The sequence below is a fragment of the Crinia signifera genome, chromosome 4, assembly GCF_055691185.1.
Source record: "Crinia signifera chromosome 4, ASM5569118v1, whole genome shotgun sequence".
In the NCBI taxonomy this organism is placed as follows: domain Eukaryota; kingdom Metazoa; phylum Chordata; class Amphibia; order Anura; family Myobatrachidae; genus Crinia; species Crinia signifera.
Genome location: NC_139220.1, coordinates 219,310,104 through 219,324,937, shown reverse-complemented (window position 1 = coordinate 219,324,937; position 14,834 = coordinate 219,310,104). Strand labels below are relative to the sequence as shown.

Below are 14,834 nucleotides of genomic sequence, written 5' to 3'. Positions count from 1 at the left end.
CATTCTGGCAATTGTACAGCCACCTCATGGAAAAGCTGCTAAGCTTCGAATTATTTTTAAAATGTTGACAGTTACATCCAACTCATTGAAAACTTGACAAATTAAAAAATTTAAACACCGGCAACGGCGGTCACTTCAGATAGTAATACACCACTGCTAATTTGGTATGCAAACTTCCTTCAAAGTGGTACTTTTTTAATAAAAATTGAAGGGATGATTTTATGAGTCATATGGCCGTCCAGAACTTCAGTGCTACTAGCCAGTTAGAGAATCTTGCCCCCACCAGATAGAAAGAAGGTAGTATCACCATTTATTTCAGGCACTTCAGCGAAGCATATAGAAAATGTATATTTATTTATACAGCGCCAACATATTATGCAGCATTTTAAACGTTAATGTCATTGTAGTAATAAATTATTCAGTATTAACAAACCAATAAAATAGATAAGAAGATGCTGCCAATCTTTAGTATTCTCAGACACAGGGATATTATAGTGGTAGCGACCACTGCTCTGAATACTAGAATGCAACCCAGGATACAGAAACCCTGTTTTATTGCTACATAAATGTATGACATGTTTGGGAGCCATGAGTAAGGGGGCCTCAGAGTAATATGATGTATATTGGTCCAGGCAGATTACAAAGGGTAGAAGTGTTAAATGTGGATATACAATAACAAATGCAAAACATGCTATAGGAAAGAGTCAGTAACTTACCTAAGTAGTTGTTGCTTTTTGCCATTTCTGTAACATTGATGCTCGTGGCCCCTTCTGGAATTTCCACAACTTTATGGTAGCCAATTTTAGTTAACACATGCTTGAAGACACCTGACACAACTTTACAAGCTGTATTATCTCCTCCACAGACTCCACACTTGTCAACTGCTTTGTCTGATCCCAAAAAGTCATCACAGCCAATAGTCTGTAAAATAAATATATATATATATATAGTAAAAAAAAAAAAGCACAAAATAAGTATCTCATATTACTATACAGTACTGTGCATATATATATATATATATATATATATATATATATATATATATATATATATAGAGAGAGAGAGAGAGAGAGCATATTCCTTATTGTGGAAGAATCTTACAGTGGCACAGCAATTTTGAGAGAAGTTATGAATACATCATTCACATGACAAGATGCATTTATACATGGAATAGACAATGTAATCTCATGGCAACAGGAAATTACTTGTACATTTGTGAAACCTTTTACATGTAGTTGTATGCTTTCTCACTGGAAATTTTGAACAGAAATTTTAACATATAAACATATTAATGTAGATGTCTATAGACATATAAAATACCAACCAATCAGTTAATAACTGTGATTTTTCAAATAGAACTTGTAAAATTACAGTTAAGGGCTGATTGGTTGATACTTTTTCTATCTCCCCTTTACCTATCTCCAAGTATTGATACATTCTAGTAAATGGTAAAGTAAATTTACATCAGTAAGGTATTTACTGCCACAATACCCTTTTCTAGTATCACTATCCAAATAGCACTATTTTTTTTTAATATTCAGTAATCTTTTAAAATATTATATTAATTTTTTCGAATAAATGAAAAAGATTTTTTAAACTTTTATTCTGGTTTCCATTAGTAGATATTAAGTCTGAAATTCAGCTATCACGTGTTTAAACACAGGCCCGATAAACTGATAAGCTTCCACTAACTTCTCCAAACCAATATCACAGGGGAAAATTAGTATCCTCAAAATATCTTTTTTCTGGTAAGTTGTTGCAAATACTTATGTATTGTCACTCCCATGGTAAGAGGTGAGGAAAATCATCAGCCCTTTGAAGGGTTGCTCAATAAAAAAAAAAGTAGTAAGCTCCCTAGGCACTCGATGTGCTTTATTAATTGTTGAAGGGAGAATCCTACACATACAGGGTCTGTACGGAAAGTAATGAGACTGATTTATTTTTATGTCATGCAGAACAGGTGCATGGGGGCACTGAAGGGCAGGATAGGTGGAGGGGTGTCTCAGCTACACATTTCCGTCTACGGCATTTGCCTGTGAGTCTTTACAGTGTACAGAGCAAGCTGTAAATGGCATGCTCAAAAAGGCCTTCAGGGAGGAATCCTTATCCAAGGCACAAGTTTACCACTGGTTTAAATTCTTTAAGGAGGGTAGAAAAGACATTAAGGATGAACCACAGTCTGGACGGCCTTCATCAAGATGAAATGAGCAAAATGTGGACAAAGTGCACAATGTTTTGAACATTGACCATCGTTTGAGTGTTAGAATGGTATCAAAAAAGGTTGCGACTTCCAAAAATAACTGGGCAAGAGATCGTGACAAACAAATTAGCGATGCTAAAGATGTGTGTTCATTTGATTTTCAAGGTTTTGACTCTTGAACAAAAACACAAGCGTGTGGCAATTTTCCGTGAACTTTTGGAGTGTGTGTAAAGTGAGCTTAATTGTTTTGACAGAGTGATAACCGGTGAAGACACTTGGATCTTTGAGTATGATCCAGAGACCAAAAGGCAAAAGTGCAGCATGGCATACACCATCGTCGCCTCACCCCAAATAAGACTGAATGAGCAAATCAAAGACCAAATCCATGCTCACTGTCTTTTTCAAATCAAAAGGTTTGGCCCACAAGGAATTTCTACCTACCAGCCAAACTGTCAATAGTGCCTTTTACACGGGATTGTTCAGTCACTTGAGAAAAAGGGTCCTCCACATCCACAAGGAGATTGCCACTACCTGTGTCACACATCGCCGCAAGAGAGCGCCTTTTTGGGCAAACACAACATGACAATACTGCCTCAACCAACCTACAATCCCGATCTGGCCCCTGCTGATTTCTTTTTGCCCCCCCCTTTCCCTGAATTAAACGCAGCTTGAAAGGAAACATTTTTTAGACCATAGACTAAGTGGACGCTGCTGCAACGAAAGCACTCAAGAATGTTCCGATTAATGCCTTCTGGGAGGTGTACCAAGCTGGACAGACACGCTGGCAAAGATGTTCAAGGGTCATACTTTGAAGATTATTAAACCTACAGTATGTACTGTATCTGATAGTTAAATCATTTGTTTTTCCCAGATCTACTCTCATTACTTTCCAGACAGACCCTGTATGTGTTTAGCATCTTAAAGCAATCAAGGAATCAACTTTATATTTACACACATCCATACTAGTTTCTGGGTAAATTTCATTAAACAGTACCAGGAATTCCTTACAATTTGCCCATCTATATGTTGTTCTGATTAACTATTATTAATAGAAAATCTTTATCACTGTGTTATGAAAGTGTAACTTTATGGGACAGAGAATGCCTATCACCCCACAGTCTCTACACCATGGGTCCTCAAACTGCGGCCCTCCAGATGTTGTGAAACTTCAAATCCCAGCATGCCTTGCCACAGTTTTGCTATAAGGGAGTGTTAAAACTGTGGCAAGGCATGCTGGGATTTGTAGTTTCACAACATCTGGAGGGCCGCAGTTTGAGGACCCATGCTCTACACCAACTATTCTATAGTTGTTAAATTGGTCAGTCAGAAGATTTAAAAATCAGGGTACTGTATGTCCAATAAGTGTTTTATTTGATTACCAATGTATGGAGAAATGAGTATGGAGAAGTATGATACTGCAATAAAGTAAATTAACCCCTTCCCGACATTTGACGTACATTTACGTCATGGTCGGGAAGCACTTCCCGACACATGGCGTAAATGTACGTCATGGATTTAAACTGTCACCGCGTCTATAGACGCGGTGACAGTTTCAACATGTCTGCTGTCCCTGACAGCAGACATGTCCGTGCATGCCCAGGGGGGGCTGCGATGCCGCCCCCCCGTCGGCGATCGCTGTGATTGGCTGTTCAGTGTGAACAGCCATTCACAGCGTTTTCCTGTGTCACCGGCGAATAACGTTCGCCGGTGACACGGGATCAGAGGTGATTGGTGCTGTAAAGTACAGCACCAATCACCGCGGGGTGTAAGGGTGACACTGGTGTCACCCCACCTCACCCCGCCCGCCCCCAAAGGCCGTGATTGGTCCGTCGGACCGACGGACCAATCACAGCCAAGGAGGGGGATTTAAACTAACGGTGACTGCACTGCAGACGCCATTCCGGTCTGGAATAGCGTGCAGTGCGGTCACCGTACCCCCCTGCCGCCATACTGACCAGAACCTTGCTCCATACTTGCTCCATACTTACCTGATCGCTGCTTCATCACTGCTTCCTGGATCCTGTTGCTACTTGTGCCTTCCTGTGAAATTGTGCTGCTGCAGTGTACTAGCTAGATAGAGAGAGAGATAGAGAGAGATAGAGAGAGATAGAGAGATAGAGAGAGATAGAGAGAGATAGAGAGAGATAGAGAGAGAGATAGTGTCAGAGAGTGCTATATTTTGTGCTGCTGCAGTGTGATATAGTTATAGATAGAGAGAGAGAGATAGAGAGAGAGAGATAGATAGAGAGGCCTAGTGACGGAGTGCTATATTTTGTGCTGCTGCAGTGTGATAGTTATAGAGAGATAGAGAGAGATAGAGAGAGAGAGATAGAGAGAGATAGTGACAGATTGTGCTATATATTTTTTATATAACTGACTGCTGCCCCCTCCTTTTGTGCTGATCAGTATAAATTAACTGATCAGCCACTTTTTGGGGGCGCAGGTTTTTTTTTATATATAGATATACCTGTCAGTGCTGCTGCTGCAGTGTCATAGAGTGATAGATAGTGAGAGATAGAGAGATAGAGAGAGATAGTGACAGAGAGTGATAGAGAGTGCTAAATTTTGTGTCTGCTGCCCCCGCCTTTTGTGCTGATCACTATATCTGAGGTGATCAGCAACTTTTTTGGGGGTACAGAGGTTTTTTTTTTTTTATATATACCTGTCAGTTGCACCAAAGGTTGTGCACCTGCTGCACCTCACTGGTAATCAGTGTCGCATCACTGATCACCTTTTTTTTTTGTGTGTGTGCTGTGGGGTCTTTTTTTAATTTTTTTTTTACACACACTGTGATTTTGTGGGTGTCCTGTGGCCGCTGTGCGCTGATCAGTGACGTACATCACTGATCATCTTTTTCGGCACAGGGTTGATCTATTTTTTTTTTTTTTTGATCAAATTCCTGTTGCCTTTGAGCGCTGTTCAGTGACAGACGTTACTGACCAACATCTGTGCTCAATTTTTGGCGCAGGACCTTTTTTTTTTTTTTTAACCCCTTAAATTTTTTATTTTTAACCCCTTCATTTTTTTTTTTTTTATTGGTATAAAGTATTTTTTTTTTCTGCACTACATACACACTACACACTACATACCCCCCGGATTGAAATAAAGTTTGTACCCCCCCCTACACTATACACGTGTTGAAACATTTCACTACCAGTAACACAAAAATAAAAATGGCATCCCAAATGTCCTCCCAAATGTCCTCCCAAATGTCCTCCCAGTCATCCAGGAGAATGTATTCAGTGGAGGAGGCATATGCCATGCTTGCTTCTGACTCTGACACAGCCAGTGATGCAAGCGGGGAATTTGAAGGATTTGCCTTAAGCTCCTCTTCCTCCTCTGGTGATGAGGGACCCCCTCAAAGACGCCCCCGTAGAGCAGCTGAGACCCCCCCCCCAATAATTGATCTCGTATGGACCCCACCACCAGACAATTTTGAGCCCCAGGTTCCTGAGTTTTTGGCCATGCCAGGAATCCAATTTGATTCCACAGGTCTCAGAGAAATTGACTTTTTCAAATTATTTTTCTCTGATGATTTTATAAATTTAATGGTGGACCAAACTAATTTATATGCCCAGCAGTTTATTGCTCAAAACCCCACGTCATCATTTGCTAGGTGGACCCCTGTAGATGCAGTAGAGATGATGACGTTTTGGGGTCTGGTGTTTCATATGGGCATAGTAAAAAAGCCAGAAATTAGGCAATATTGGAGTACAGATGTTCTGTACAGTACTCCATTTTACCGTATGGCCATGACCCGGACTCGATTTGAGACAATTCTTAAATTTATACATTACACCGATAATGCACAGTGCCCACCCAGAGATGATCCCACCTTTGACCGGCTATTCAAAGTCAGGCCGGTCATTGATCATTTCAGTGCCAAATTTGAAGAGGTGTACATCCCTGAAAAATTTATTTGTATCGACGAGTCCCTTATACATTTTAAAGGAAGGGTTAAATTCCGCCAGTACCTTCCCAGTAAGAGGGCAAGGTATGGCATAAAAATGTATAAACTGTGTGAAAGCACCTCAGGGTACACCCACAGGTTTAGGGTTTATGAAGGGAAGGATTCAAGAATTGAACCGCCAGAATGCCCCCCCTCCCTCGTAGGTGTTAGTGGGAAAATTGTCTGGGATTTAGTGCACCCCTTCCTGGATAAAGGTTATCACCTCTATGTGGATAACTTTTACACCAGCATCCCCCTGTTTAAGGCCCTTGGTTCAAGAGGTACAGCAGCTTGCGGTACTGTGCGCAAGAACCAAAGAGGCCTCCCAAAAACGCACATTGCCCAAGTAATGAGAAGGGGTGAAAGCAGGGGAATATGCAACGAAAATATGTTGTTGGTCAAATATAAGGACAAGAGGGATGTCCTTATACTGACAACAATTCACGGAGACAGTACCACCTCCATCCCTGTACGAGGTACCAGTACCCACACCTCCAAACCTAATTGTATCCTGGATTACAATAGGTACATGGGCGGAGTTGATCTTTCAGATCAGGTACTGAAGCCGTACAGTGCCCTGCGGAAAACAAAAATCTGGTACAAGAAGGTGGCCGTGTATATCATCCAGATGGCACTGTATAACGCTTACGTGCTATTCCGTTCTACCGGCCAGAGGGGGACATTTATGCACTTTCAAGAGGAAGTCATAAAGGGCCTAATATTTGGGAACCAGCAGGCAGAGGGCCCCAGTACTTCTAGTACTGGTCCCCGTATTGTACCAGGGCAGCATTTTCCTGATGAAATCCCCTCCACTGGAAAAAAGGGCAGGACACAAAAAAGGTGCAAAGTTTGCTATAAAAAGGGAATAAGAAAGCAAACTATTTTCCAGTGTGACACTTGCCCCGACAAACCCGGCCTATGTATAAAGGAGTGTTTTAAAATATACCACACATCTATGGAATATTAGGTTCATAATTTCACCGTGCTTCGGGGGTCTTGCTAATGCCACATAGCACCCACCATTCATTCCACCAGAATCTGAGCCGCAAAATCCAAAAATCACTCCTTCCCTTCTGAGTCCTGCCATGCACCCAACTGGTATTTTTTGGTCACATGTGAGGCATTGCCGTACTTGGGAGAAATTGGGGCACAGATTTTGGGGTGCTTTTTCTCCTTCATTCCTTGTGAAAATGAAAAATTTTGAGCCAGAACTGCATTTTTGTGTAAAAAAATGTAATTTTTCATGTTCACTGCCCACTTGTATCAAAATTGGTGAAACCCCTGGGGGTTTGAAATGTACACTATACCCCTAAATGAATTCCCTGAGGGGTGTAGTTTGCAAAATGGGGTCACTTGTGGGGGGGTTCCACTGTCTTGGTGCTTGGGGGGTCTTGCTAATGCGACATAGCACCCACCAAAATTCCACCAGAATCTGAGCTGTAAAATCCAAAAATCACTCCTTCCCTTCTGAGTCCTGCCATGCACCCAACTGGTATTTTTTGGTCACATGTGAGGCATTGCCGTACTCGGGAGAAATTGGGGCACAGATTTTGGGGTGCTTTTTCTCCTTCATTCCTTGTGAAAATGAAAAATTTTGAGCCAGAACTGCATTTTTGTGTAAAAAAATGTAATTTTTCATGTTCACTGCCCACTTGTATCAAAATTGGTGAAACCCCTGGGGGTTTGAAATGTACACTATACCCCTAGATGAATTCCCTGAGGGGTGTCGTTTGCAAAATGGGGTCACTTGTGGGGGGGTTCCACTGTATTGGTGCTTGGGGGGTCTTGCTAATGCGACATAGCACCCACCAAAATACCACCAGAATCTGAGCTGCAAAATCCAAAAATCACTCCTTCCCTTCTGAGTCCTGCCATGCACCCAACTGGTATTTTTTGGTCACATGTGAGGCATTGCCGTACTCGGGAGAAATTGGGGCACAGATTTTGGGGTGCTTTTTCTCCTTCATTCCTTGTGAAAATGAAAAATATTGAGCCAGAACTGCATTTTTGTGTAAAAAAATGTAATTTTTCATGTTCACTGCCCACTTGTATCAAAATTGGTGAAACCCCTGGGGGTTTGAAATGTACACTATACCCCTAGATGAATTCCCTGAGGGGTGTAGTTTGCAAAATGGGGTCACTTGTGGGGGGGTTCCACTGTATTGGTGCAACATAGCACCCACCATTCATTCCACCAAAATCTGTGCTGCAAAATCCAAAAATCACTCCTTCCCTTCTGAGTCCTGCCATGCACCCAACTGGTACTTTTTGGTCACATGTGAGGCATTGCCGTACTCGGGAGAAATTGGGGCACAGATTTTGGGGTGCTTTTTCTCCTTCATACCTTCTGAAAATGAAAAATTTTGAGCCAGAACTGCATTTTTGTGTAAAAAAATGTAATTTTTCATTTTCACTGCCCACTTGTATCAAAATTGGTGAAACCCCTGGGGGTTTGAAATGTACACTATACCCCTAGATGAATTCCCTGAGGGGTGTAGTTTGCAAAATGGGGTCACTTGTGGGGGGGTTCCACTGTCTTGGTGCTTGGGGGGTCTTGCTAATGCGACATAGCACCCACCAAAATTCCACCAGAATCTGAGCTGCAAAATCCAAAAATCACTCCTTCCCTTCTGAGTCCTGCCATGCACCCAACTGGTATTTTTTGGTCACATGTGAGGCATTGCCGTACTCGGGAGAAATTGGGGCACAGATTTTGGGGTGCTTTTTCTCCTTCATTCCTTGTGAAAATGAAAAATTTTGAGCCAGAACTGCATTTTTGTGTAAAAAAATGTAATTTTTCATGTTCACTGCCCACTTGTATCAAAATTGGTGAAACCCCTGGGGGTTTGAAATGTACACTATACCCCTAGATGAATTCCCTGAGGGGTGTAGTTTGCAAAATGGGGTCACTTGTGGGGGGGTTCCACTGTATTGGTGCTTGGGGGGTCTTGCTAATGCGACATAGCACCCACCAAAATTCCACCAGAATCTGAGCTGCAAAATCCAAAAATCACTCCTTCCCTTCTGAGTCCTGTCATGCACCCAACTGGTATTTTTTGGTCACATGTGAGGCATTGCCGTACTCGGGAGAAATTGGGGCACAGATTTTGGGGTGCTTTTTCTCCTTCATTCCTTGTGAAAATGAAAAATATTGAGCCAGAACTGCATTTTTGTGTAAAAAAATGTAATTTTTCATGTTCACTGCCCACTTGTATCAAAATTGGTGAAACCCCTGGGGGTTTGAAATGTACACTATACCCCTAGATGAATTCCCTGAGGGGTGTAGTTTGCAAAATGGGGTGACTTGTGGGGGGGTTCCACTGTATTGGTGCAACATAGCACCCACCATTCATTCCACCAAAATCTGTGCTTCAAAATCCAAAAATCACTCCTTCCCTTCTGAGTCCTGCCATGCACCCAACTGGTACTTTTTGGTCACATGTGAGGCATTGCCGTACTCGGGAGAAATTGGGGCACAGATTTTGGGGTGCTTTTTCTCCTTCATACCTTCTGAAAATGAAAAATTTTGAGCCAGAACTGCATTTTTGTGTAAAAAAATGTAATTTTTCATTTTCACTGCCCACTTGTATCAAAATTGGTGAAACCCCTGGGGGTTTGAAATGTACACTATACCCCTAGATGAATTCCCTGAGGGGTGTAGTTTGCAAAATGGGGTCACTTGTGGGGGGGTTCCACTGTATTGGTGCTTGGGGGGTCTTGCTAATGCGACATAGCACCCACCAAAATTCCACCAGAATCTGAGCTGCAAAATCCAAAAATTACTCCTTCCCTTCTGAGTCCTGCCATGCACCCAACTGGTATTTTTTGGTCACATGTGAGGCATTGCCGTACTCGGTAGAAATTGGGGCACAGATTTTGGGGGGCTTTGTCTCCTTCATTCCTTGTGAAAATGAAAAATTTTGAGCCAGAACTGCATTTTTGTGTAAAAAATTTAATTTTTCATTTTCACTGCCCAGTTGGACCACAATTGGTGAAACCCCTGGGGGTTTGAAATGTACACTATACCCCTAGATGAATTCCCTGAGGGGTGTAGTTTGCAAAATGGGGTCACTTGTGGGGGGGTTCCTAAATTTTAGTATCTTATGGTGCCTAGAAACCTACATGGTGCCTAAAAAATAATCTCATAAAAAGGAGGCTCCAAAATCAAGTAGGTGCTCCTTCTATTATGAAGCCTGTGGTTTGGTCAACGTGCACACTAGGGCCACATATAGGATATTTATGAAAACAAAAGATTTGGGGGAATCAATTTTTAGTCACATTTCTCTAGTAAAATGTACTGTGTTCCTTAGAAAAATGTATTAAAATTGCAAATCTGCAAAAAAAAAGAAATTTTGAAATTTCACCTACACTTTGTTTTAATTCCTGTGAAACACCTAAAGGGTTAACAAACTTCCAAAATGCTGTTTTGAATACTGTGAGGGGTGCAGTTTTTGAAATGGCATCATTTATGGGGGTGTCTCACATACAAGTCCCTCAAAGTCACATCAGAACTGAACTGGTCCCTAAAAAAATCAGTGTTTGAAATTTTCTTGAAAATTTGAGAATTTGCTATTCATATTGTAAGCCTCCTAGTGTCCAAAAAAATTAAAAGGAAGTTGAAATAATGATGGAAACATAAAGTAGACATATGGTCTATGTTAGTTATTAACTATTTTGAGTGGTAAGATTATTTGTCTCACAAGCAGAAAATGTAACATTTTGCAAATCGCTAAATTTTCCATTTTTTCACGACATTTTGGTATTTTTCACAAAAAAACACAGACTGTATCGACCCAAATTTACCACTAATTTGAAGTACAATGTGTCACGAAAAAACAATCTCAAAATCACTGGGATAAGTAAAAGCAAAAAAAAGTTATCCCCACTTAAGTGAGACATGTCAGATTTGAAAAAAATGGCTCTGTCAGGAACGCAAAAACTAGCTCTGTCAGGAAGGGGTTAATGATCAGTTGTGGTAAGCAGGATAATTCTTAGTTACCCTTTATTACCAGTGGATTTATAGTTATTTACATTATATAATTTATTTACAATATAAAACTTTAGTTAAAATCCAGTTTTTTTTTTCTTTTTAGCATCTCAATCTCAAAATTAATGCCAATATGATGATATTTACCTACTGTAACTATGACATTTATTTAGTCGCATATTATATACCTTATTGGTTCAACATTGTAGAAATGAAGCTTTAAATATTTACACATAGACATGTTCAGATAGTCATATGATATCCTCTTTAATTAATTCAGAATTAATGGTACATTGCACAGGATACAAGCATTTCCTCAGCTTTCTTTATATTGAACAAGTTGGTAACAGAAAATTACAGAGATTAGAAGCATGAGAATGGTGTATTCCCCAGCTGGCCTGCTAGGAATCAATGTGACTATTGTTCACGATAATGCCAATGATTGTTCGCATAATTTCTTAAGCATCACTAAGGTATTTGACAAAGGTAAATTCACCTAATTACTTGGAGAAAGGATACAGGTTGGGCTCGAAGAAAACATGGGCAGCTTAAACATTAAGCTTTTATTTTGTGTGTACAAAGTAAAGGTAATGCTTGGTTTAAAGCAAAGGTACATTCAAACCCATAACCCTCAGTATCAGATTAAACAGAGTCCTATGCAATACTGAAGGTTTAGGTCCCTGTTCTACTGTACATGAGTTATGTACTAACCATGCAACATGTGTAAAGCTGGCCATACATTTACAGATTGATTGTCAGATTGGGCTGGTTGGGACAAAAACTTGGTAATATGTGAGTGACAGGTTTTGGCAGTTTTCCAACATTTCAAAGCAAATGGTCAACTGTGATTTGCTCATATCCATTACCAGGTTTTTGTTCTAACCAGCCAGATCGGACAATCAATCTGTTGATGTATTGCCAGCTTTACAATAGGAACAGTTTGTTTTCTCCAGGCTTTATTTCCTAGGTTAACACCAGTGCTATGATTGGTCAGTTTTCACAAACAATCTAACAAATACAGTAGCATTTATAGCCACATGAGACTTCAACTGAGAATTTCAGTAAGTATTTTTAGTATCAGGAGGTATTCATTTATTGTGTAGTACTCATCATATTTATCAGCTGGGCAACATCATATTAATTAAATATGCCATATAATATACAAAACTCAGACTGTAAAACCTGATATGGTTTTACAGTCTGAGTTTTGTATATTATATGGCATATTTAATTAATATGATGTTGCCTATCTGATAAATATGATGCAACAAAGATATACAACAAATATAAGCAACAAAGATCTCTCGTCAAAATTAATGGAACATTTACTAATAAAAAGTATCTCACCATCTGTATTCAGTATATGGCAAAATTCAAGACAAGACCAGATTATCTTGTCTTTTATTTACAGATAAAAGAAAAGACCATCTTCCTACATTACAGTGGAAAATAAGAGTCCAGGAAACTTATAAACCCAACTATGTTATTACAGTACAACAAAAATCATACTTTGCAACAAATATAATTTCCCCAAGCTCATTAGAAACACAGTGGCACTGTCCCTTTGACCCCAAGGTTGTTTTACCATTTGTCATATTAGGCTTGTTAATTGTGTTTCCATAGGTAAAGACTGTGGCTCCTACTTTATTATAAGCTACACGGATTCCAATCACTATTTGCGGAACAAACCTTGCACAAATTTGCACTGCACATACTCAGAAAATGGGTGCATGCAAGTATGGCTTTTGTAGAGGAGAACATACTTTATAGTACTTCCATTTGCGACTGTAAGGTGTAATAGTATTCTATATAAGGGCCGTTATTCTGGTCCATTCCGCAGTGGGTGCACAGGGCAGATGTTTTTTAATGCGCACGTGCATTTCTGCGTATGTGCATACACTGGGTGCGTGCATCCATGGCGAACAGATTGATCACTGGGTGCACGCACCCAAACTTGCGGCCGGTGGGCAGGAGCAGCAGGCAGGGGTACTCGCCCATGGGAATGCCCAGTGTTTCATGGGTGTTCCCATGAAAACGCAGGGCGTTCCCATAGTAATCATCCAGTGACAAGGGTGCCGGGGGCTGGCAGCTGACATCACCGGATGTCAGCTGCCCACCCATTTCCGCGAGACCGTCCATGCATATAAAAGTGACCTGAGAGTCACTTTATATATATATGTGTGTGTGCACACCACATCTTTCGATGATTGGCGACCATCGAGAGATGTGGGAGGTTCCCACTGTGAATTCTATTAAAGATGGGATGTTGCCCATTTCAACCAATCAGATTCTAACTATTATCTTCTAGAAGGTGCTAAATATATAAGAAGCTGAATCTGATTGGCTGCTATGGGCAAAATCCCATATTCAATAGAACGCCCATCTTAGTAATTACCCTACAGCTATGTGCAGCCTTGTACTACAATACCAGCAAGCCATAATCTCAGAAATCTCCCACCTTGAGAAATATATCCCTTATTTTGCTTTATTAGCAAAGAAACAAGATCAAATAATGTAACTGCTATATGGTGTTCTGTGATGATGTGTATATAGGTGTATAGTACTGTGACAGTATAGTGGCATGCCATGAAAAGACATAGGATCAAAATGTTTCTCAGGTGAAAACTACGTTCAGTAATTTGAATCACCCTACTGTGGGCCAAATGTCAGTGTACTCTCCACATAACACTAAATTGTGCCTTTGTTTTATTTCATGCACATAGTGTTACATTTTTCCTAAGGCTAAAACTCAGCAGAGTACAACTTGGGCAGGCATCTCAAGGATCCAACAGGCTTCTGCCAAGACTTAACAAGATGGCATTTTTGTTGGCTTCTTATTTACACCAGTTTGTTTTAATAAGGTTACAGTGTCCTTTAGATCTCAAATAATCACGAATGGCTGGTTGCAAATGGGCAGCTATGAAAGCCAACACAGCTGGAGGGAGGTTGATCAAGGATAAAGTGTGTTACATGATTCAGACAAACAGCAAGGCAAGACTTAACATAAACATCAATGGCTGAGAAAGTAAACCTGTGAAGATCTGTTGTATAGTTCATCAAGGGTTGTCACATAGAAGAACGTCCATGTCCAATGAGTTTAATTCGCCGCATATGCTCCACGTCAACACAAGCTGGATTTTAATAACTGAATGTGATCATGTAAAATGCCTTAATACAATAATATGGAGGAATGTGTAGGGAGAGACATCACACAGATCTCAGTTCTACATACCAGGGAACACAACCACTGCCAAGCAGAGATTGATTTCAGAACATCTGCTTCTATTTGTGGACTTAAAGTACACTATTCTCTATGCACATGATTAATATCTAATAATTGTGGCTTATACAAAACAATCTACATTTTTTATTAATTATCCAGTAATGTCAAAAAACACTCACAAGCTTAATCCCCAAATGGGAAAACAGTGTGAATTATGAAGTGAAGGGCTCATGAAACATGATAGATGAAATACAGGTGGGGCATTGCACTGACCTAATGTAATTTGTTATTGCACCACGGATAGTAAGTGATTAGTGCGATAACTGATTGCTCCCCGGTGATACATACAGTATTATTCTAGACTCATCTCCAAATATAGTACCTAATAGAACGAACTTCATATAAAGCTATTTAATCCCTTGAGCTCTGATTTTAAAAAGTACATATATGTGACTACATGTCTACTATGCAGCCA

The 14,834-nt window shown here is 40.3% G+C and overlaps 1 protein-coding gene across 2 annotated transcripts in view; it reads right to left on the bottom strand.

The window, feature by feature from the left end:
* The window catches only part of THSD4 (thrombospondin type 1 domain containing 4), a 708,854-nt gene that overhangs the window by 120,042 nt on the left and 573,978 nt on the right, over positions 1–14,834 (bottom strand). For both annotated transcript variants that reach the window (XM_083183802.1, XM_083183803.1), the window contains one exon: positions 717–921. In XM_083183802.1, coding sequence (XP_083039928.1) covers positions 717–921 — 205 coding nt within the window. The remainder of the gene's footprint in view (positions 1–716; positions 922–14,834) is intronic.